Source organism: Branchiostoma belcheri, unplaced genomic scaffold (genome assembly GCF_001625305.1).
Source record: "Branchiostoma belcheri isolate BF01 breed outbred unplaced genomic scaffold, Haploidv18h27 scaffold24, whole genome shotgun sequence".
Taxonomy (NCBI): domain Eukaryota; kingdom Metazoa; phylum Chordata; class Leptocardii; order Amphioxiformes; family Branchiostomatidae; genus Branchiostoma; species Branchiostoma belcheri.
Genome location: NW_017803843.1, coordinates 413,026 through 433,767, shown reverse-complemented (window position 1 = coordinate 433,767; position 20,742 = coordinate 413,026). Strand labels below are relative to the sequence as shown.

The following is a 20,742-nucleotide window of genomic DNA, read 5'->3' as shown; positions in this document are numbered from 1 at the left end:
CAGGACATTTCACCTTGGTGAAACGACAGGTAGAAAGTCTGACCCACAGACAGTGTCAAAAGCTATGAGGCATGCAAGGGACTCGCAAGGACAAAGGCTATTCAGAGTCAATGACTTCCTGACAACACAGCAGGTGTCAAGCTATTTCTCAAGACTGGCAGCCAAACGTAGAAAGACGACAGAGGATGACGAGGACCAGCAGCTTGACCCCTGCCATGTTGGAATCCATCAACAGTAAAGTGCAAGCTGAAGTTATTGATGATGTCCACCTACGTCATCCTGTTTTGTATGACACATATAACCTATGTGACATGTCAAAGAGAGGTGACCTGTACGAACTTGGGATTGCATTGCTAAAACTGATTTGTGAACACTTTGATGTGGATGTATCTTCCATAAGTGACCGCCGTCGGAAAGCGGCCTTTGTAGCAAAACTTTAAAGAGTACTTAAGCTCCTGCCCTTGCACAAAATTGTCTACATGTACAGGAATAGCGGAAGGACAATAGGACAAGATGACATGAAAATATGCAAATTGCCCCTTTTTCAGGGACAAGTGCGTAGCAGGAAACAAGAACCCAGACTTTGCAAGTACGCATTCCACAGAGTACATATTGTTTTATGTTGTAAGTAACCTTCAAGTACAGAACTAGTTTGGTTTGGAACTTATGTCAGTTCAAAAATAGCACAAAATGACATATTATCAAAATAATGAAAACTGACCCACTTTCAGGGACAAGCGCGTAGCAACGAAACAAGAACCCAAACTTTACAAGGCTGCATTTCATAGACAATTTGTTGTTTTATATTCTATGTAACCTTCAAGTAAATAACTAGTTTGGTTTGGAACTTATGCTAGGTCAAAGATAGCTCAAAATGACATATTATCAAAATAATGAAAACTGACCCACTTTCAGGGACAAGTGCGTAGCAATGAAACAAGAACCTAAACTTTACAAGAATGCATTATATAGACAATTTGTTGTTTTATATTCTATGTAAATTTCAAGTAAATATCTAGTTTGGTTTGGAACTTATGTCAGTTCAAAAATAGCACAAAATGACATATTATCAAAATAATGAAAACTGACCCACTTTAAAGGACAAGTGCGTAGCAACGAGACAAGAATCCAAACTTTGCAAGGATGCATTTCATAGACAATTTGTTGTTTTATATTCTATGTAACCTTCAAGTAAATAACTTGTTTTGTTTGGAACTTATGCTAGGTCAAAGATAGCACAAAATGACATATTATCAAAATAATGAAAACTGACCCACTTTAAAGGACAAGTGCGTAGCAACGAAACAAGAACCCAAACTTTGCAAGCATTCATTTGATACCTCTGTAGTGGTTTATTATGCAGTGTAAATTTCAGGCAAAACATCCTTTCCTTTTGGGAGTTACAGTGCTTCAAAGATGGGCAAAATTTCAGTTTTTTTACATGCTTAAAACAGTGCATTGTATTCAGAGTGCCCAAGACCTCAGATTTTACTGAACATTGGCTTTACTGCTGTTTTATAGAAGTTAAGGCATTGCTCTGATCAGCACATCTTGCTCTTGTTGTTACGCTAAAGCACTGATCAGTTACAGTGCCCTAAAGTTAGCCAATTTCCATGTTTTGTATATGCCAAAATCTGGAAAAATGCCCTGAAAACGTCTTTAGCCCGTTGCCATGGCAACAAGGGGTTCTGAGCAAAAAGAAAGCTATTTTTAGGGGTTATGTACCAAGTACTATCACTGTGCAAAAAATGAGCCAAATCGATTTTTTGACCGGTGCCACCATTGTTTGACCCTTACAGACATTCGCTCTTAAAACTTTCCACAGAAGTTTCTTAAAAAGTTCTTCCCCATACCTATATGGTGCATAATGCAGCAGCCATCTCTGTTTCTATAGTCCTTGGGCCACACAGAAGGCACAGGTAAAATTACAGGGGTGCATATTTTCTAGATATATACAACAACATTCATTTTTCTCTTTATCTCATTATACATGTACCATATATTTAGAGTGGCTACATACACATGATGTGTAGTGTATGTGGTTGACATAATCTATAGTACAGCATATTGTTAGTGCAACTGCTGCAATAGTTTTAAACTCAAGAGATTTCTTACCAATCATCTTCCTAATCTGATGTATCATGAAGCTCTGGCCCTTGATGGAGATAACAGTCCACTCAATGTCGTCTCGTACAAAAGTGTTTAAACACTGGAGATAGAGGGGTAAAAGGGACATGAAATGTAGAGAGGATACTTATTGGAAGTGGTTAAAACTGACCACATTTGTTTATCACAAACACTTGTCTGTACCAGCTTTTAGCTTGTGCAGTATTCATACCATGTTTTAGCAGCACAAATGTCCATAGCAAGCATAGCAATGTTCAAACAAAAGACCTTTGCCATACCTTGGATTCAATAATGTACCTCTTGGCACTAGGATCCTTGAATTTTCTGGAAATCAAGAAATATATAAAGAAAATATGAGGTAACGCTCTTTGCCCTTATGTTGCTCAATATAGTAAAAAAAAAACAATTTTAAAAGATGAACATTTTCCAATTCCAACTTGACTTTCAAAAGGAATTAAAGAATTTGATTATAAAGTTAAGAAATGTCAAAGTTACAAAATACTGACTTCCCGGAGGTGAAGTTATGGAAATTATGTGTCCCCTTGTACGCCGACAGGACGTCATTCACTTTCTCCATGATCTCATCTGAAATATGAAAATAACAGAGAAATTACTACATCAATAAAAGACAACAAAGGCAAAACAGTTAGTAATAGTGTTCTGATATTTTGAAGTAAATTAAGTACAGTTGTATTACAACATTAACAAAATTCTAAAACGCCAAATAATCATTGTACACTTTCTCATGTATTTCATACATCATATTGATGTAACAAGTCAATATTCGAGGGTATTCTTTTTAAAGGGTGAAATAAATTACCGAAGTGTATATTAATATAAATACCTGTGGCTCTGAAGTCTTGTTCAGTTTCCTGTAGAGAAAAAAAAGACAAACTGTAGTGAGATGTTGCAAAATTGTCAGATCAAAGGAATCTCCAAATAATTGTGCAGCTGACCCACACTACCCATGTTTGTGTCTAGTCTTAGCAATGGGAGCTTAGTCAGTTAGGCCACAGCAAGTAATTTTCATGGATGACATCCACACGCGCATTGATTTTCGCCTGATTTTAGAAAAAAAAACAAGAAATTTTGTTGCCCTTTGACGGTGGTCAACATTCCAAAAATGGACAAAATGGCATGCCTTGCCATGCTGGAATGTATATGGCAGATAAACATGAAGAGAGAGGACAAAACAAGGCTCTGATTTATTTTTTTACTTTTACTTTGATGCAGTGATGTATTTTATTCCTTTTATACGTTCCCACGGAATCAAAACCATTTGTACAATGATTGAAAACTTTCCCTTTTTAAAGTTGTTTTAGTGACAAATTGATGTTGTGATAGTTGGCAGTAAAATTAGCACCATATACATGTAGGTTCATGATGTCAAAATTTCAAAATATAGGAATCTTGTTTTTTTGGGCCCGCCTTGTTTTTTTTTTTTGCCCTCCCGCATTAGATTTGGAGTCTGCGGAGGATGTCATCCATAAAATTTACTTACTGTGGCCTTATGACATGGTCCTTACTTACTTCCTTGGTTGGTGCAAAGGAGTACGTAGGCAGGACGTACATGTACGTACGAGCGTCACACGCATTCTTGGAGTCAAAACCATTTGTTGTTCTCTTGATCCCTGAGTAGATATAAGATTTATCGTAACATTATTTCTCAACAAAGACTTTACCAGACTGTACATTAAAATCATATGTTTAGTAATGTTATACTCTTACTAAAATCCAAACAGATATATATATTGCTACAGATACTTCTTGTACTATTAACACTTTGGTTTGAATATATTTTTTATTTAACCTAAACAGTAATCTAATGTTCACGTAACCACATGCAGATGGGTTACTAGTAAACTTACCGATAATTCTGATACTTTCAGCCAGGCAGTCGTTGATCTTTTTGACAGCATCGTCGATCATGTACATCTTCAGGGACACGATCTGACCAGCTGCTGACACGCCCTTGTCTGTACGGGCGCACCGCTGGAAGTGCATCTGAAGAAAAACACAAAACCAACTTGACATTCACCGAATAACAAAGTTCTTTATTCACAACCACTTGTTGAAAATCTATCCAGTTGCTTGAGTAACAATTTCTTTATTTGTGTATCTCAGTACCTGGATGTCAAACCTTCACCAATGTATGCATCTTCAGGAAAAAAAACAAAACCAGTGACAATCAAGTGAGATCTCTTGCCATTGTAATACTGCAGTTGCGTGTTTGGCCTCTAGGGGGCGCTGCCCATTGTGAGCTTGGACAGTCAAGAGTGCATGTTGTTCTGTTCCAAGTTTAAGTGTATGTCTCATTCACTCTCTAGAGGGAACAGAGTTACTTCAAGCACAATTTTCTCTTGTATATGTAGTTTAATCTGTTTCCATAATGACTTCAACAACCACATATATTTATTGTCTTTTAATTCAAGGTTACGGTAACCCTCATCTAGGGTTATGGTAACCCTCATTTAGGGTTACGGTAACATTTTTACATGTACACACCTTCTGCATACAGTCCATGTGATCCTTAGGGATGGCTCCTGCCTTATAGAAAGCTGCCAACAAGTCCTCTTCAATCGTCTTAAACCCCTGATTTCTGTTAGAATAAGAAATCATGGTATGTTGAGACTGGACAAAGTAACAATTTTGATGAAAGGTTCACGTATACAACTGCATATCATATATCAAACAATCCTTTACTGAATTCTGAATTGCGTATTCAGTTCACCCAAAGCCTAAAAACATAAACCTTCTCCCTGCTGCAGATGCCTTTTTGTGCCAAATCTGTATTTACAACCTAGTACAAGGTTAGGCAGCAGGTAGAAGGTTACTCCACCCACCTCTGCATGCCCATGTACCCCACTCCTGAGTATGCCAACAGACACGCCACCTTCCTCTTCTTGGCTGTCGGTCTCTCCCAGTCAGGATCACCACCTGGCTTACTCTGGTGAAAAAACAACATATGTCAAGAATATGTCCTCCTTCACACTGGCATAACACAAAGAGGAAGACTAATCAACTATAGCCAGACTGCCCTCCTCTGTAGTTTCTGTCGGCTCCTTAATGTCACTGTGGTAGCCAGGGACATTAGGGAGCCAGAGATAGCACGGAGGATAGCGCGCAGGATAAATTTAGTACTTTGGACTGTGTCTGTAGCAGGTACCACCATTGACGATAATTTAATTTAAATACTGTAAAAATAAAATGGGTAATCATTGTATCTCAATGACAGGGAGGGGGGAGAGGGTTACAATTTTTTTTTGATTGTTAATTGATTCATTATTATATGGTAATAAGGAAAGCACAACTAATGTACCTGAAGTTTGGCCTTTTTCCATCGGTAGGACTGCTCCTCTTTTGTGTTATGACGTCTCTTGTTGAATTTTTTACCGGTGCTGACATCATTGCTTTTAAAGGGAGTATCGTTACTTGACGTTGCTCCAGTGTTTTGGCATGTTTCCACCTCCTCAGGTCCTTTTGAAAGGGACTCAGTCGTAGTATCAGTCCCAGTTTCTAACTTGGCTTCAGCTGCACTGTTGGTTACTTCCATGTTTAGTCCTACAGTTGAAGTTCTGACTGTATGTAGAAGTAGTCGCAGTCCATGGAAGGTGTGAAGGATGGGTCTGGTAATCATCCGTGATCACATGTGCTGACTGGCTCTCAATCCAGTGGTCGGGTAGAGATGTCTATCCAACGTTATAGATATCTGATATAGATACCAGATACAGATATCTGATAAAATACAAAAGATTAGACAAAAAACAACAGTAGTAAACCAGAGTGCTATCTACCACACATAAGTCATGACCTTAGTTTTCTTAATATGCAATACCACAGAAAGCTGCTAGGGGGCCCATTAGCAAACTTGTCTGCAGACACCTACACACATAAAATGTTATAGTTACCTTCTTGGCAAGGGTAAAAAAAAATCTATCATGACCAAAGTGATTAGGTATATAAAGACTGAAGTTGAAATCTACTGTACAGGCACTGTAACCAACCTACCAACACACACGTCTGAATTTTCTGCCCCCCACCCCTCCGCAGCAAATATTATGGTATAAAATTTCTTGACATTGCAGCCATAAACGTTACTCCTAAATTTTCTCATACTACCCCTATTTCTATCTACAAGGAGCTCTGGATTTCGTAAACCAATTTAGTAGCACACAGTGAAAACCAGTTTGTTATTCTACACATGAACGGTTACCTCGTGTGTTTCATCGTCTGTCTGGAAGGGCAGCGCTTACCGGAGGGACGATCCATATATTATCCTGTCTGGGTTGCTACATAACGTTCGCCTCGGCAAAGTTTACCTGGCCCTTGGGTAAAATGTACTCTAAGTAAGGTTAAAAGACTGTGTTAGGGTTTTAAAGTTCAGCGAATTGCCAGTCTTACAAATTTACACGAATCCCTAAAAGGTTTATGGATAGTCCCCAATATTCAGGACCACCTTTGACCTTTTGTAGACTCTGCTATTTTCATGAAGGGTGACGTTAGTGTGAGCATGAGTTTTGAGCATGAAATCTCTATCAAAAACTATTTAGATCTAATGCTTCATCTAAATATATGTTAATGAGTGTTTAGTACTAAAGTTTTATATCAAATCCATTAAAAAAAAATCCCGAGTAAAAAGTACAATCTGTCTACCCTTTTATTGAATGGACTGCTCTAGCAGTGAACTAGTTTACTTCCGGTTTCTGTCAGGCACAAAAATAGTAACGTTTCATTTCTCGGGCCGAATCCTACAGTTTTAAGTTAGCCTTTCTAAGACAAGAATTTTCACAGGTGAGGTAAACTGTTAACCTACTTTTTATGCAATCGTGGTGACTCTAGGAGGGCTTCTTTCACTTGTTAACTCAATTTTATTACTGTTGTTCAGAAGTGACTTTGTTTAATAACACAACTTTGTCATGATGCAAAACAGCAGTGTCTAAATATGTGTTGTTGTAACAGACTTGACCGTGAAGATGGTACGGAGTCTGAAAGAGTCATGCCTGAGCTGTCTGGCCTGCAACCTACACTCCATCAACAGGGTGGGGCATTACCTGGCAACCAGACACAAGGTATTCATGTCTTGATACCATGTCTTGCTATGGTTTTTGATGCTCTGTCTTAGTTACGTAGCCATGGCGACTCTAAATCGGGCGTATTTTGCTGGTATCCTTGGCTACTAAGTATATTTTTTAAGACTGTCAGAAATCACTTCACAATGACATGTTGTACAACTTGAAACAGTTACTACTTATTAGATCATATATGCTATACAGGCTTTCCTGTGCAATTCATCGGTAACGTTAACGTTTATCCAAGGACATTATACACAGAAGGTAATGTCCTTGGCTTATCAAAACACTTTTATAGCATGCTACTAATGTTTAACACACTAGTACTACATTGTATTAGTAGTAATGTTTATGCTCTTATTTGAACAGGAACTTCTCCTCGAATGGCTGGTCTATCATGACAGACTGACACCTGAGTACCTGCCACACATCACGTATCACCTGTTCTCCGCTGGGCTCAGGACAGTCAACTTCTACAAGTGCCAGCAGGTGGTTAACCTTCTCCCATAATGGCATAACCTGTTTCTGTTTGGTGCTGGCAGAAGGTTTAGTGTGTACAGATGCCATGCAGAGTCTAAGATGGCAAATTGATTTTTTTATACCTAGACTAGTGTTATGATTTAGATTAGGAGCAAAATTTAACATTAATGTCAATGACTGAAGTTCGCTTTTGTCATACCCTTATGTATTGTATTGTATCACTTGCCATGTGTTAAAATTAAAACTAAAGTTAGATCTTTATATGTAGTGATACTGAACACCTTAACATTCAGCATTATACTAGTCAATTTATACTTTCGATATCATGTGGCAATTTTGGATAAAAAAATTTATTTCACTTTTACTCAGAAATTCTCATGTGCATTTATATTGTGAAAATAACTTTCAGCCATAAAAGAAGCACACATAGTATGTGCCAAATTCACCTTTGTTTGACATTTGTGTAACAAAATTTGCCTGTTATCTTTGCATGTTAGTTAACATCGGAACATTTTTCCTAATTCTCCCACACAGGTAACTGATGCAGTACTAACACAGTTAGGTGACTGTGGCTGTAAACTAAGGTCTATCACCATACATGGCTGCTCAGATATAACAGGTACTTAACTCTCTTCTGCTGACTCCTGCATGCTGTAACATTATATACTCAGATATATACTTGACTAGTTGAGCATTCACAGACTAGCAGTTTAGACAATACAAACTAGCAGTTTTGGCCATACAAACTAGCAGTTTAGACAATAATACAGTTGTTAAAGCTGGGTGCATCCAACATTTTGTATGTCAAATTTTTGCACGTAATATATGTAATAATTGGAACTAAAGGGTGGACAGGGCTACAGGGTTAGTCTACAGCTCTTGCCTTGCCCTTGTTTATGAGTGACCTTTGTTTGTTTTTCAGATGCAGGAATGGTGGCCTTGTTGCAGCACCAGGATGAGTTGGAGGTCCTGGAGCTGAGGAAACTGCCTCACCTGGTCACAGACTGGGCGCAGGCCGTCATGTCACCTGTGTTAGAACACCTGGATCTCAATAGCTGTACTAGTGTAGAGGCACCTGGTAAACATACTTTTCAACATTGAAATTATTTGTATTCTAATAATCTTAGCAATGTCTCAGTTAGCATAAAACAGCAGAATTGCATGAGCACAATGGTTGCTGCTTGAAGAGAGCCACACCTCCAGCATGTTAAAGATCCCACCACTTATTAAAATGAGTAGAGGTGCATCCCAGTGTGAGTGGATCAAACCTTACAGTCCAGTCTTTCACAGCTTGTACCTACAACTGGTGTGTTACACCCAAAGGTGGTTTACCGGTGATGCAAAACAAACAAACAAACAAACACTACAGTGTAAATATTACACACTAATCATTGTTAGGTCAAGAACTTAGGCAAAGTAACACTGATATCAAATTCTTTTTACTATTCTCCACCCCCAGCTGTGTGCAGAGTGGTGTCCTCCAACCCCACCATGAGGACCGTGATCCTGGCCCACTGTCATCGGCTGGGGGAGAACATCAACACCCTGGTGCAGCGGGTAGCACAGGCTCTCAATAACAACATGGTCAGCTTTCATTGAACTTGAAGTGTTGAAACAAAGAAGTGAATGACTGAGAGAAAGAATGTATGACTGACTGACTGACCGAATGAATGAATGAATGAATGAATGAATGAATGAATGAATGAATGAATGAATGAATGAATGAATGAATTACTAGAAAGTGTGATGAGGATTTACATCTTTGGAGTAAAGATTACATGCTTGCATATAAATTGAAAAACTCAATAGCAACAGTAGCCACTTACTTAACAACCTAGTATTGGTCTGAGATGTTAGTAGATTTGCAATTAATACAAGTGGGAGTGTTTAATCTGCATGGGATGTCTGGGGTGTTTCCAACATGAGATTTCATCTTGTTGGACCTGGCACCTGGTTTCTAGTCTTAACATTACACTTTCTTGGAATATTGATAACACTAGAATACGATCATATAATGTACAAGTCTTACCTTGGTCACTTTTACAGGAGGCAACATATATTGTCTAGAATGGCAACAACAAAATTGGAAAACTGTTATGTGTTTCAGGAACACCTGGATGTAGCAGGAGATCACTGTCTGTCAGATGCCAGCCTGACCGCTATAAGTACACACTGTCCAAACTTGAAAAGGTAGGGGAAGTTAAGTACCAAAGTTACATACTGGTAGCTGTCATGATACATGTATTGTAGGGCTACTGATTATCAGTTTACAATTTACAGTTTAATGTATTTTTCATGTTTTCAGCTTGAATCTTCATGGGTGCAGGAGGGTGACAGCAGAAGCTTTACAAGAGGTGAGATGAACAAGAACCATTATATTGAAATGATATCTTGTAAAGGTGTTCTGTTAGATAGCAACTCTTCTTCTATTTGTACTTGATGGAAGAGGTATAATAATAAAGCCTTGTACCCTACCTACATATAGTCTCCTATACAGGCATCTTGTAGATTGGTCAGGCTGTCTAGTACAGTAGGCTTTCCAACTGTATACTGGGACCAATGGTTGTAAACTGTTCTGTGACATGTACAATAATAAAATTGCTACTCTCACTCTCCAGTTCTGTTACACAAGTTGGATGCCAACTTCTCAAATTAGTGTAGGTTTTTTTTGCTGTTACTGTGACAACATTCCAAATACATGTATCTCCGACCTGTACAACTGATACACATCCCATTCTTACTGACACCTCATCATTTATGTGTGTGCAGCTGCTGGTGTCCTGTCTGCAGCTGCAGAAACTGGACCTGTCCTACTGCTACAAGGTGACCAGTCAGACGGCTCCACACATCCTGTTCCACCTGCCTGAGAGACTACAAGTATGTTACAACCGCACACATTGGATCACTGTTTATGTATTTATATAAACAGGCTTTTGATTCATCATACAGTGGAGCAAATAGATAATATGTAACACAACATGTTGTAAAAAGGGACCTCAACAAGAGAGAAACTTTTCACTGACATTCTCATGGTATTTACCTACATGTATGTAAGATTTTCAAAAGAGAAATTTATGATAACTAACCTACTATTGTCTAAAAGTGTGTTACTGTGTCTCGTAACTAGAGGCATTCTTTCATCCAATCCTGTATACATTGTTCTTAATCACCTTTAAGAAACCTATCTCTGTAACAAATTACCCAACTTTTAAGCTGTTGATATCATTCTTCTAGAACTAAATCCACTCTGTATCTTATAGAATCAAGTAGTAGGTGGACAAGACAGGTTGTGACATGTCCCGTTTGATCTAAAGATTCTATCATGACTTCTACCAACACATTGTGACTACCGGTATGAGGCATAAATATTTCTGTCCTTCCCAGTTCCTGTCCCTGTGTGGTGTACAGCTGCCCTACCCACAGACCCTGGAAGGACTGACCAAGCTGAGGAGACTGGAGGAGCTGGTGTTGTGTGGGATCACTACCCTCACAGTGGAGGTCATGGATATGGTGAGTGGGGGGAGGGGGGGGGATTCTCCTTGGAAGTTGAGTAGTACTGTATAGTCAAACCTGTCTATAGTGGTCACTCAGGGGACTGATAAAATTTGGTCACTTTAGACAGGTGACCACTATAGAGAGAGAAGGTCCATATCCGATCACGAGCATAAGTGTCATGGACTTCCAGTTCCACTGAGGTATCTTTATTTAATTCCTGTCACTAGTAAAAGATGATGCCAACTGACACTTCTCTACCATACCGGGCTTGTACTTGTACTGGAGATATTATAGCCTGGTTACCAAACTTATTTTAGCTGCAGATGTCTCTTTTGTCCTCTCTGCAAAGGAGAAAAGAGACTCGGCAGCTAATATGATTATGTGTATTGTTAACCAGGCTGCAGATATTAGTGGGCTCATTATGTTAAGAAAACAAGACATACATTTAGAAGAGAGGAGAAATGTGAAATCAATTCTCTTCAATCCTGCTGAAATCATGTATAATATATTGACACAATCCCTTGTAGTAAGTTGTACCTTTGACACTATACCTCATCAGTGGTATTTTATCTGTTCTCCAGCTCCTGCCCAAGTTAGGAGGTAGCCTGGTGCACCTGGACCTGAGCGGGTGTACGGCAGTGGACGATGTTCTCCTGAGATCTGTGTCTGCTCACTGTGTCAGCCTGCAGAGACTGGTGCTCTCTTTCTGTACACAGGTCACACATCACAAAATAACATTATATTGATAATATTGTTGTTATTGGCCGACTGATGGATGGATTGTTGTTACTATCACACTACTGCTTAGGCCATAGATAGCTTCCTCATTATATTGGGAGGTCCAGTTATTGTAACTGTTGTTTGGACTGACTGTAATACTGAAGTAAGTACCAAAATGTGCCTTATCTTCCCCTACAGGTCACAGGTGTCACCCTGCTGCCCATATTTGAAGACCCAGAGAGAGCACAGAACATCACATGTCTCATCTTCACTGCTTGTGTAGCTGTGGGTATTTTGTGAATATAACGAGTCTTAATAACTCAATTGTTTTAAATGTAGTCATACACATAGGTAATACTAGTAAAGATGGCAGCAACAAATATTTGCCAGGGGGAGAGGCAAAGGCACAAGAATCGTACAGATCAGAACACTCCGAAAAAAAATTCAAATGTCATTCTTTTTTTCTTATGGTGGTGGTGTTGGGGATTGGGATGGGGAGAGTTGCCACCCCTGCACTACAGGAATACAAAACTAGCATTTTCTAGCTTCTAGTTCTAGTTAAATCTAATGAGGGAAGAGATATCTTGAGGTCCTTATGAAAGGTTTTTGGTAACACAGGAATTCTGTTTTCCTACAGATGTCTATGGAGGTACTACAGGTGATAGCATCCAAATGTGTCAACCTTGAGAGATTCCATGTTGCTGGGCTGGCTGACGTCAGGGACGACCTTCTCCTGACCTTGGCCAGTAACTGCCCCAAGCTCTCCAACGTGACTTTTAAAAGCTGTAATCAGGTGAGTGCTTGAAAACAGTAAATCACCTACCTAGTAGTTAGGTGATAATCGGGCTACACAGCCACATGAAGGCCTGCAGGGGACTGACTTCCTAACATCTTCGGACAGGAAGAAGAGGCCAACAACAACGGATAGTAACTATTACTTCATGTTGAAAGTTCCTAAAACTGAAATAGCACACCCAGAATGTAGTGCACATGTATGAGATTTGTGGTGATCAGACTATTATTTGATTGAATTATTACTACCATTATGATTTGTCAAATGTCGGTGGAAGGTCCCAGACCTAGCCACGAGAGCTTTTTTTCTTCCATCCCTGCGTGTCCTTGTTTGTTATGCTCATGCTCATTTTACTATATCCGGATGCTCATTTTACCACTCTTTACATGCAAATAAAAACCAACTGTTGATGTTGCCAGCTGACGGACGCGTCGGTGTGCGAGCTGTCCCGTTGCTGTCCGCTGAGGGAGGTTGTGCTGTCCGGGGTGCGCAGCCTGACTGACAGGAGCATCCTGAGCCTGGCCAACAGCTGTCAGCACCTGGACTGTGTGTACGTGTCCGGCTGTACCCAGGTGACCACTGCAGCTCTCAGGTACCTCCAGGTGAGGCAGCAGATCTCTATAGATGTCTGTGGAATCTTGATTGTAAAATATGCTCAAAATAACTACATTCTAAGGTGCTACAGATAGCTTGGTGTCCAGTCTATCATACTTGGGACAGGCTTAGTTTTCAACTGAATTTTTGCACTTGTAGTTTTGCACGATCATGGGAACTCCTGTTGTGCAAAACCTACCCTAGTTGAGTCAGGCAGCGAAGAACTCCTGCAGCCCCTTAGAAAACCAGCCCAAACCACGATAGACTGGGCACTAGGCTATACTACAAGGTCACATAACAGCTGTGCTTAATCTTACCTACTGACTATATGTCTATTGAAAAATGTGAATCTGCCATTGTGTTGTCAAGCCAGTTTAGTTATGTGTAGATTGTCATATTTGTGTATAGTCCTGACCTTTATAGTTTGTATTCCCTGTTCTCCAATGAATCATGCTATAATAACCATGTACATGTATGTCTGTTTTTATCTGGTATGTGATTGCCATGGATTAACTTTGCTGTTATTCCCTGCAGGACTGTTGCGTGAAGAGAGTCCACATAGAACACAAGACCCCCAACATGGACCCCAACCAGCTCATGGCAAAGAACCTGGACACTGGGGAGTACCTCCGGGTGGACCAGATGGCTGTCAGCTGAAGTGGACAGAAGATGACCACTATGTCACTGGATTTTGACTATTCTCCACCAGACTCTATTTGCTGGCTCAGAAAATAGTAGAAATCAGCCTAAAAAGAATGTAGCTGGCCAGGGGAGTTGCATAGCCTGCAGACAAACTGGACCCTCTATGTCCGGCCAGCTACATTCTTTTTAGGCCTATTTCTATTTATTGAGCCTGCTAAAGTCTGGTGGAGATTTTGACCATTATCCATTATGTCTTCCATTTTTGATGGAAGAAACTGGCTACACAGTTTACACCATTTTAATGAAGAAAGGTGTGTTGTGCACTTCAAGGCTCTATATTCAGGGAGGTGGTGTTTTAAGCAATATACCCGTGTGGACATGGGTAAAGACACAGCAAAATCAAGTATGGACTATGAGCATTACTCTTTTACTACATAATGAAATGGTTGTATTTAACTGAGCCTTTGCAGCAAAATTTTAACAGCTAGCCTACACCAGTGTGGTATGAAATAATTGCAAGCCGTTGTGTGACTGTAGAGCTCAAATGATTGTGAACAAACACAACAGGTGTTAAATAGAATGCCTAGTGAAAATCTGCTGTACTTGTTCTCTCTACCATCATTACTTGTGGAACTTGAAAGTTGAAGTACATGGCTGCTGGCAGTGTGTGCTATTAAACAAGCACACCTACATGTATCAATAAGCAGGTTTGTACACTTTTATAATACCGTGTATGTATGTAAAAAGAAACTCAAGTTTGACAAGAAACTGATTTTTTATATGAACAGAGTGAAAAGTTTGTGTAGTTGTCTCTCATTGGGTCATTATTTTCACGTGACAAACAATAAAATAACTGAAATGTTAGACTGTGGAAACTACAAATAAAAAAGACACCACAAACACAGATTATTGTAAAGCAAAATTTCATTGTAGACTTCCTGAATGTAACAAGCTTGCCTTGGACCCTTGCAGTGTCCCCAAACCAACAGGTAATGCTTGCATATAATTAACAGATGAATTAACCAAATACTAATAACTTTTAAGTACATTGCTAACTCAAGTTAATCAGCTATCAACAAAAACTAAGATACTTTCAAGCAAAGGATGGATACAAAAAAGCTGCTAGAGCCTATAGACTATTCTTTCCTTCCATTTGGAATTATATATTCCTTGCATAAGTAGTTTTTGTTCAGTCAACTTAACAATAATGTTAGAACATAAATCTGATTAATGATATGTGGAAAACAAAATGTAGTGTGGTTAATTGAATAGCTATTGCAGTTAAACAAAACTGAATATAAACAGCAGGGAGCATGGCCTTGGTTAGCAAATACACTGAAACAATCTACTGACCAAAAATACTTAATTGTGCAAACACTGAAATGTAACATACGATACATGGAGAATACAGCTGTTAGGCGACACAAAGCTTAGTCTATGCTACGTATTTGTAATTCTTGGCTAGGCCAATTTATGTGCATTTATGTCCTCTGCTAGGTTTCCCTGCACTATGGCAACTTTAGCGTTCTATTTGTTAAAGGCATTTGATTTAGAAGTCCCCGAATCAGGCCAGTCCACTGCTACCAAATAGTTATTCATATGCACGGCTTCACCACCTTAAGGGCTTGATTCTGAGATTTAACAGCACAAGTTTCTTAAATAGCATCACAACCTTACCACACTTATGCCATGCCAACGTAACTCCTTTATTCTTGCGACAAAATATGACAAGTAAGTCAATGTCAATGCACTTCCTCACTAAATATCCTTCTCTATTTCATCTAACTCCTACACCCAAGAGTGTGAATGGTAATTTGTATGGCCTTGGCTGACAATAATAACAACATCCTTCAAAACTAAAGACTACAGTCTGAGGCACGTGTAAAGAGAAACAGCTAGCTCTTCTCCCAATATAATCTAAAACCTTTAACTCCAGAACAAGCTAATTAATTCCACGAGGTATCAAAAGATGTGTGAGGAGAACCCAACTTTATAAGTATTCCTACTTGATGACCAACCCTGACTATTTATAATCTTACACTTGACTAGACCACTGTACAGTTAAGGATGAGCAGGCTCAAAGGAGAGCTGAAAATGAGTAATACATGATGTAGACAAAGACCAGATCTGCACCGAAAAAATATGTCTGTATTTACATGGCACACGATGACCGTCACTGCTATGTTTGACACTTAATAGTTACGATTGTGACTAGCAAATTCACTGTTATTCCCCTGTTGATTGGATCGGTGGCTGCATGTACTTACAGATATCACAAACTACCGTAGTTGCACAGCATAGACAATCTACCTAAAGAGGTGAGAAAATAGTCTTTACTACCTAATCTATGTCACTGACAGACGTCCATTGTCTGAAATACTCTAGAAAAAATGTTACGGAGATGAAAGTCACTGACAAATGGCCGCGACAAGAAAGATGTCGCCGCCGAAAGGGTAGAAGTTTGTCCTGTTCCTCTGAGACGGTTGGAAGTTCACCAGTGGATTGTACTCAAACAGTAAAGACCATCTCCAGTTCTGTTTCACCCGCCTGTTTGAATGGCTGTTATACAAAGGGTCCATAACATCTGCACTTTTGCATCTGCTGCCCCAATCTCTGACCGATGGATATAAAGTTCTGTTTAGACCTTGTGGAAGGAGAGAGACGTTCTGGGGGCTTAACTAGCTGGCCTCCTCCGCCTTCTGGAGGCTGTGGGCGGTGGCGGCGGGGCTGGGGACGTGGGGGGAGTGGGCGGGAGGGGGTGCTGTGGAGTGGGGGACAACTGTCTCTGCGGGGGGCGCCGGCGGGGGGATGGACACGGGGATGGGCTGGGGGTATCCTCGGAAACTGGCGCCGTTGACCTCGGGCGGGTGGGCCTCGGGCGGCCACTGCTGCGCCCCGGGCGTCATGAAGTACTCCTTGTTGACGCAGTTGCGGAGGCTGTCTGGGATCCGGCCGGTGATGGCGCGCCGGATCTCTCCCGCCGCCGTTTCCCTCATCTCCTGTATGCTCTGGTCGCTGTAGAATGCAGAGTGCGGCGTGCAGATCAGGTTGGGGGCGTCCGACAGCGGGCCTTCCCTCCAGGTGAACGGCTCGTTTTCGTGCACGTCGAGCGCCGCCCCCCGCAACCGCCCGTCCTTCAGCGCCGCCGCGAGGGCGTTTTCGTCCACCAACCCGCCGCGCGCTGTGTTGACAAGGAAGGCACCCTGGCGCATCTGTTTGATGGTGAACTCGTTGATGAGGTGGTGGTTGTGCTCGTTGAGGGAGCAGTGCAGCGTGACACAGTCGCTCTGGTACAGCAGGTCCTGCAGCGTGTAGACTCGGGTCAGGCCCAGGGCCTTCTCGATGCCGTCTGGCAGGTATGGGTCGTAGAAAATCACGTTGAACCCAAAAGACTTGGCCCTCTGGGAGACAGCGATTCCAATACGACCTGTAAAAAAAAAAGAACTTGCTAAAATCTTCTACTTCCACCACATAAATCTGACCATGTAAAGACATCCTTTCGAGACCACAGAGATGCACAAGTTTAATGTTTGCACACTGAACATTTTCTCTATATGTGACTCAGAATCTCTATGTGTGCTAATTTTTTGGACAGTTTCAGAACAATTGTCATATAGCAGTGAACATAGTTTGAAGAAGAGCTAACACATGCTAATATGTATGGCTTACAGCAACGGAAAAGAGTCTACAAGGCGATAAACTGTGCTCTATCCTGCATGACAGGAACTTGTGAACTGAACACAGTAACAGTTGTAAAACTTGGAAATCAGTCCTCTCACCGAGCCCGATGATCCCTAGCGTCTCTCCGCGGATCCTGGCGGCGCCCTGCGCGGCGTCCCGGACCTGCTCGCAACCCGATATCTTCTTCCCCTCCTTCAGCATCTCCGCCAGCCAGAAGATGCGCCGGTACAGGTTCAGGATGTGACACACCGCGCTGTCCGCAACCTCCTCCACACCGTACGCTGGCACGTTACACACTGCCACACCTGGGGGACAAGGGGATCCACCAGGGGTCACACTAGGTTCACACACTTGCAGGAAATTATGGTCCCGTAGCATTTCTGACAGTTTAATCAATAATTCTTAGACTTTAACCATGAATTCCGTAACAATTTTTCACAACTTGTTTAAAGGTCCTTAGAGTTATGAGCTATGTTACCCTTATTAAGATAATAAGTTACCCGCTATTTTGAGAGAATTATGAGATAGCCATGTAAAGGAGAAACTTATTTTTGCAGGTTTGGTTCATATGTGTCAATGTTTGCATTTGTTAGGAATGTCTCACCTAGTTCTCCAGCCGCTTTGACGTCCACGTTGTCGTAACCGGCTCCAATCCGGACGATAACGCGGAGCGCTTTGAACTTCTCCAGATCTTCTCGAGTCAGTGTGATCGTGTGGTACATCATGGCGCCAAAAGCTTCGTTCAAGACCTGCGGACAGGAGGAAACTGACATGTAGCATCCATAAACCCCTAAAAGGCGAACCTATATAACTACACAGGGCCATGGCTTTTATGAGGGGGAAAAAGAGACCATTTTGGCCTTGTTGCTACTCACATGAATACAACTTCAATTTTGGGTATAACGACATTATAATGAACTTGAGAAAGGATACTTCACCTCTTGTTTGCAGTGTAAGGAAATGTCAAATGCTAAAATAAAAAAAAATCCTGGATAGTATCAAACTTATCCATTCATTTAATTCTATACCTAGGGTACATGTAGGCCAGCCCAGTGACTTTCACTACTAGTGGTGTGCTGGTCAACAAATTTAAACCCCATATCTCAGAGTTGTGCTTACCTTCTCATGGATCTCTGTGGTGGACTGAGCGTCACAGAAGGCAACTGTAGCCACGTCTTTGAGGATGGGCATCTCCACGGAGCAGTCCCGTCCGTCCAGGAGAGCCACCAGTGGGCGAGGGTGTCTCGGTCCGTTCATTGTAGCTGTTGTACGTGTGTCTGTGGAACAGGGGGCGCACAGGTTACTTACAAACACTGGACTGTTCCTTTTTTTCACATGTACCAACTATTACAATTTCCTTTCTATAAAGCAATGTCAGTTTACTATCTAACATCTAGGTTGATATTGTAACTTTACATTATATATATATAGGTATAAGATGTGCAGTCATCAAATAGCCTTGTTGTACTTATATAATAATTATATACTGAAATTCAGCAACAGTAATATCAAGAAAATATGACAATAAGCTGGCTTTTGCAAGAAGACAGCAATCTTAATTTAAGTTAAAGTTAAAGACTTCAAATGCTTAACAATGTCCCAGTTATTAGTATCACTAGAAAACACACCCTAATCATACAAAATAGATAAATTACAGATCACTATCTTTTATCTACGAAGGCTGTATACTACAGCATGCACAATGTGTGATGAAGATGAACTAGGATTTAACATCAAAGACTTCAAATGTACCAATTATATTATATCTAATCTATACAAATATGCAGAAGAATTACACAGGATGAGATAGAATCACGAAGTACATAAATATCAATTTCAAAATGTCCTAAAATGTTACAATATATATGGAGCCAGAAGATGACCACTAACATCATTACTATATGTCAATTTTGTACTTGGTTTATTCCATTAGAAACATACAGAAGGGCAGACTACTACTAAACTGCAATATTATAACTGCCCTTCCGATTTTTAGTGGAATAAATTATAATCCTTAGCAGGGACGTTCCGTGAGTCGACAGCAGCAAAGCTAGCTGCGTCTGTTCAGTTCTCTAGGAAACAAACTATTAAAACAGCATATTTGATAGCTTGTCAGAAGTATCTTATGTATGTCTACGAAAAGGTCACTTTCTACAAGCATAAACATGAATCTTTCGACAACATGGAAGGTCCCTGTCTAAGAAACACTAACACTAACAAACTACAAAATATCAAGATATAAACACCACAACTTACACACACACCACCACGGGACCTCCAACAAGACAACACAGAGCTAGGTCCTGTACCTACTTCCAGCAGTCCTATCGGTTACTCGCTGTTTCTTGCTCTTTCGAACCTTGTCCGAGGACTTGGTGGGGGGCGTTGGGAGGCGGATGCACTGTGGGGGGTCCACTGCAGGATCGGCGACGGGAATGTCACCCTCTCGCTTCTCTCCACCACAGAAGTGGGCGCTGCACACTCGGAGCTGTGGAGAAAAACTTGGTTAGCATGACGGCAAATACTTACTTAGACTGTCACATAAGGCCACACCAATTTAACTTCTTGGTTAACGGATTCGCCCGCTTCATTTTTTTCTGATTTGCAAATAAAAATAAAAATTCAGAATCAACTGCAAAATGCTCATATTTTGTCCTGAACAGTTGAAAACAGTCCTTTTCATCCTAGTCGTTACAGTTATTCCATCTTTCAATGCAATGGTATCATTAAAAGTTCAAAATTTATTGTTTAAATTTTGAACCAGCCTGGTGTGTTGACTTCATGGCTCCTATCGTACCATTTTGGGCCATAATACGATGCCTTGGCCTGTTTTTATTTTAATTTTTTTTTGCCCGCCCGCTCTATTATTTTTCTAGAAAAATCCGTTAACCAAGAAATTAAATTGGTGTGGCCTAAGGGAAAGATTTTCAAACTCCAAAGTGAATCTTAATTACAACATCTGCTTCTGTAAACTTTCGTGCCAATAGAGAATTTCATCGTTGACAACATGAGTAAATCTCTCATTTAAATTTGAATGCTCTAAACTGACATAAAAATTTNTAATTTTATATCACTATCACTGCTAAATGTATTCATTGTCATTACTTAAGACATAGAAATGGAGACTTGGTTGTAGATACA

The 20,742-nt window shown here is 40.5% G+C and overlaps 3 protein-coding genes across 4 annotated transcripts in view; 1 reads left to right on the top strand and 2 right to left on the bottom strand.

Annotated features, from left to right (window-relative positions):
* The window catches only part of LOC109471102 (tRNA pseudouridine synthase A, mitochondrial-like), a 16,091-nt gene extending 10,256 nt beyond the window's left edge, over positions 1-5,835 (bottom strand). Inside the window, exons 1-7 of one of the 2 annotated variants that reach the window (XM_019770316.1) lie at positions 5,447-5,835; positions 4,971-5,074; positions 4,633-4,726; positions 3,996-4,131; positions 3,658-3,758; positions 2,972-2,999; positions 2,634-2,712 (exon numbers count right to left, since the gene is read on the bottom strand). In XM_019770316.1, the coding sequence (XP_019625875.1) occupies positions 2,634-2,712; positions 2,972-2,999; positions 3,658-3,758; positions 3,996-4,131; positions 4,633-4,726; positions 4,971-5,074; positions 5,447-5,764 (860 nt within the window). In that variant the 5' untranslated portion in view covers positions 5,765-5,835. The remainder of the gene's footprint in view (positions 1-2,633; positions 2,713-2,971; positions 3,000-3,657; positions 3,759-3,995; positions 4,132-4,632; positions 4,727-4,970; positions 5,075-5,446) is intronic. The other variant, XM_019770315.1, reaches the window with a different exon arrangement.
* LOC109471104 (F-box/LRR-repeat protein 2-like) overlaps positions 1-14,050 on the top strand; it is a 16,215-nt gene extending 2,165 nt beyond the window's left edge. Inside the window, exons 5-13 of the mRNA XM_019770317.1 lie at positions 8,599-8,754; positions 9,136-9,260; positions 10,446-10,553; positions 11,061-11,186; positions 11,753-11,887; positions 12,090-12,176; positions 12,529-12,684; positions 13,104-13,286; positions 13,813-14,050. Of these exons, the coding sequence (XP_019625876.1) occupies positions 8,599-8,754; positions 9,136-9,260; positions 10,446-10,553; positions 11,061-11,186; positions 11,753-11,887; positions 12,090-12,176; positions 12,529-12,684; positions 13,104-13,286; positions 13,813-13,935 (1,199 nt within the window). The 3' untranslated portion in view covers positions 13,936-14,050. The remainder of the gene's footprint in view (positions 1-8,598; positions 8,755-9,135; positions 9,261-10,445; positions 10,554-11,060; positions 11,187-11,752; positions 11,888-12,089; positions 12,177-12,528; positions 12,685-13,103; positions 13,287-13,812) is intronic.
* Positions 14,051-14,826: 776 nt separating this feature from the next.
* Positions 14,827-20,742, bottom strand: part of LOC109470908 (C-terminal-binding protein 1-like) — a 10,876-nt gene continuing 4,960 nt past the window's right edge. Inside the window, exons 7-11 of the mRNA XM_019770006.1 lie at positions 19,915-20,089; positions 18,721-18,878; positions 18,206-18,350; positions 17,700-17,906; positions 14,827-17,347 (exon numbers count right to left, since the gene is read on the bottom strand). Coding sequence (XP_019625565.1) covers positions 16,599-17,347; positions 17,700-17,906; positions 18,206-18,350; positions 18,721-18,878; positions 19,915-20,089 — 1,434 coding nt within the window. The 3' untranslated portion in view covers positions 14,827-16,598. The remainder of the gene's footprint in view (positions 17,348-17,699; positions 17,907-18,205; positions 18,351-18,720; positions 18,879-19,914; positions 20,090-20,742) is intronic.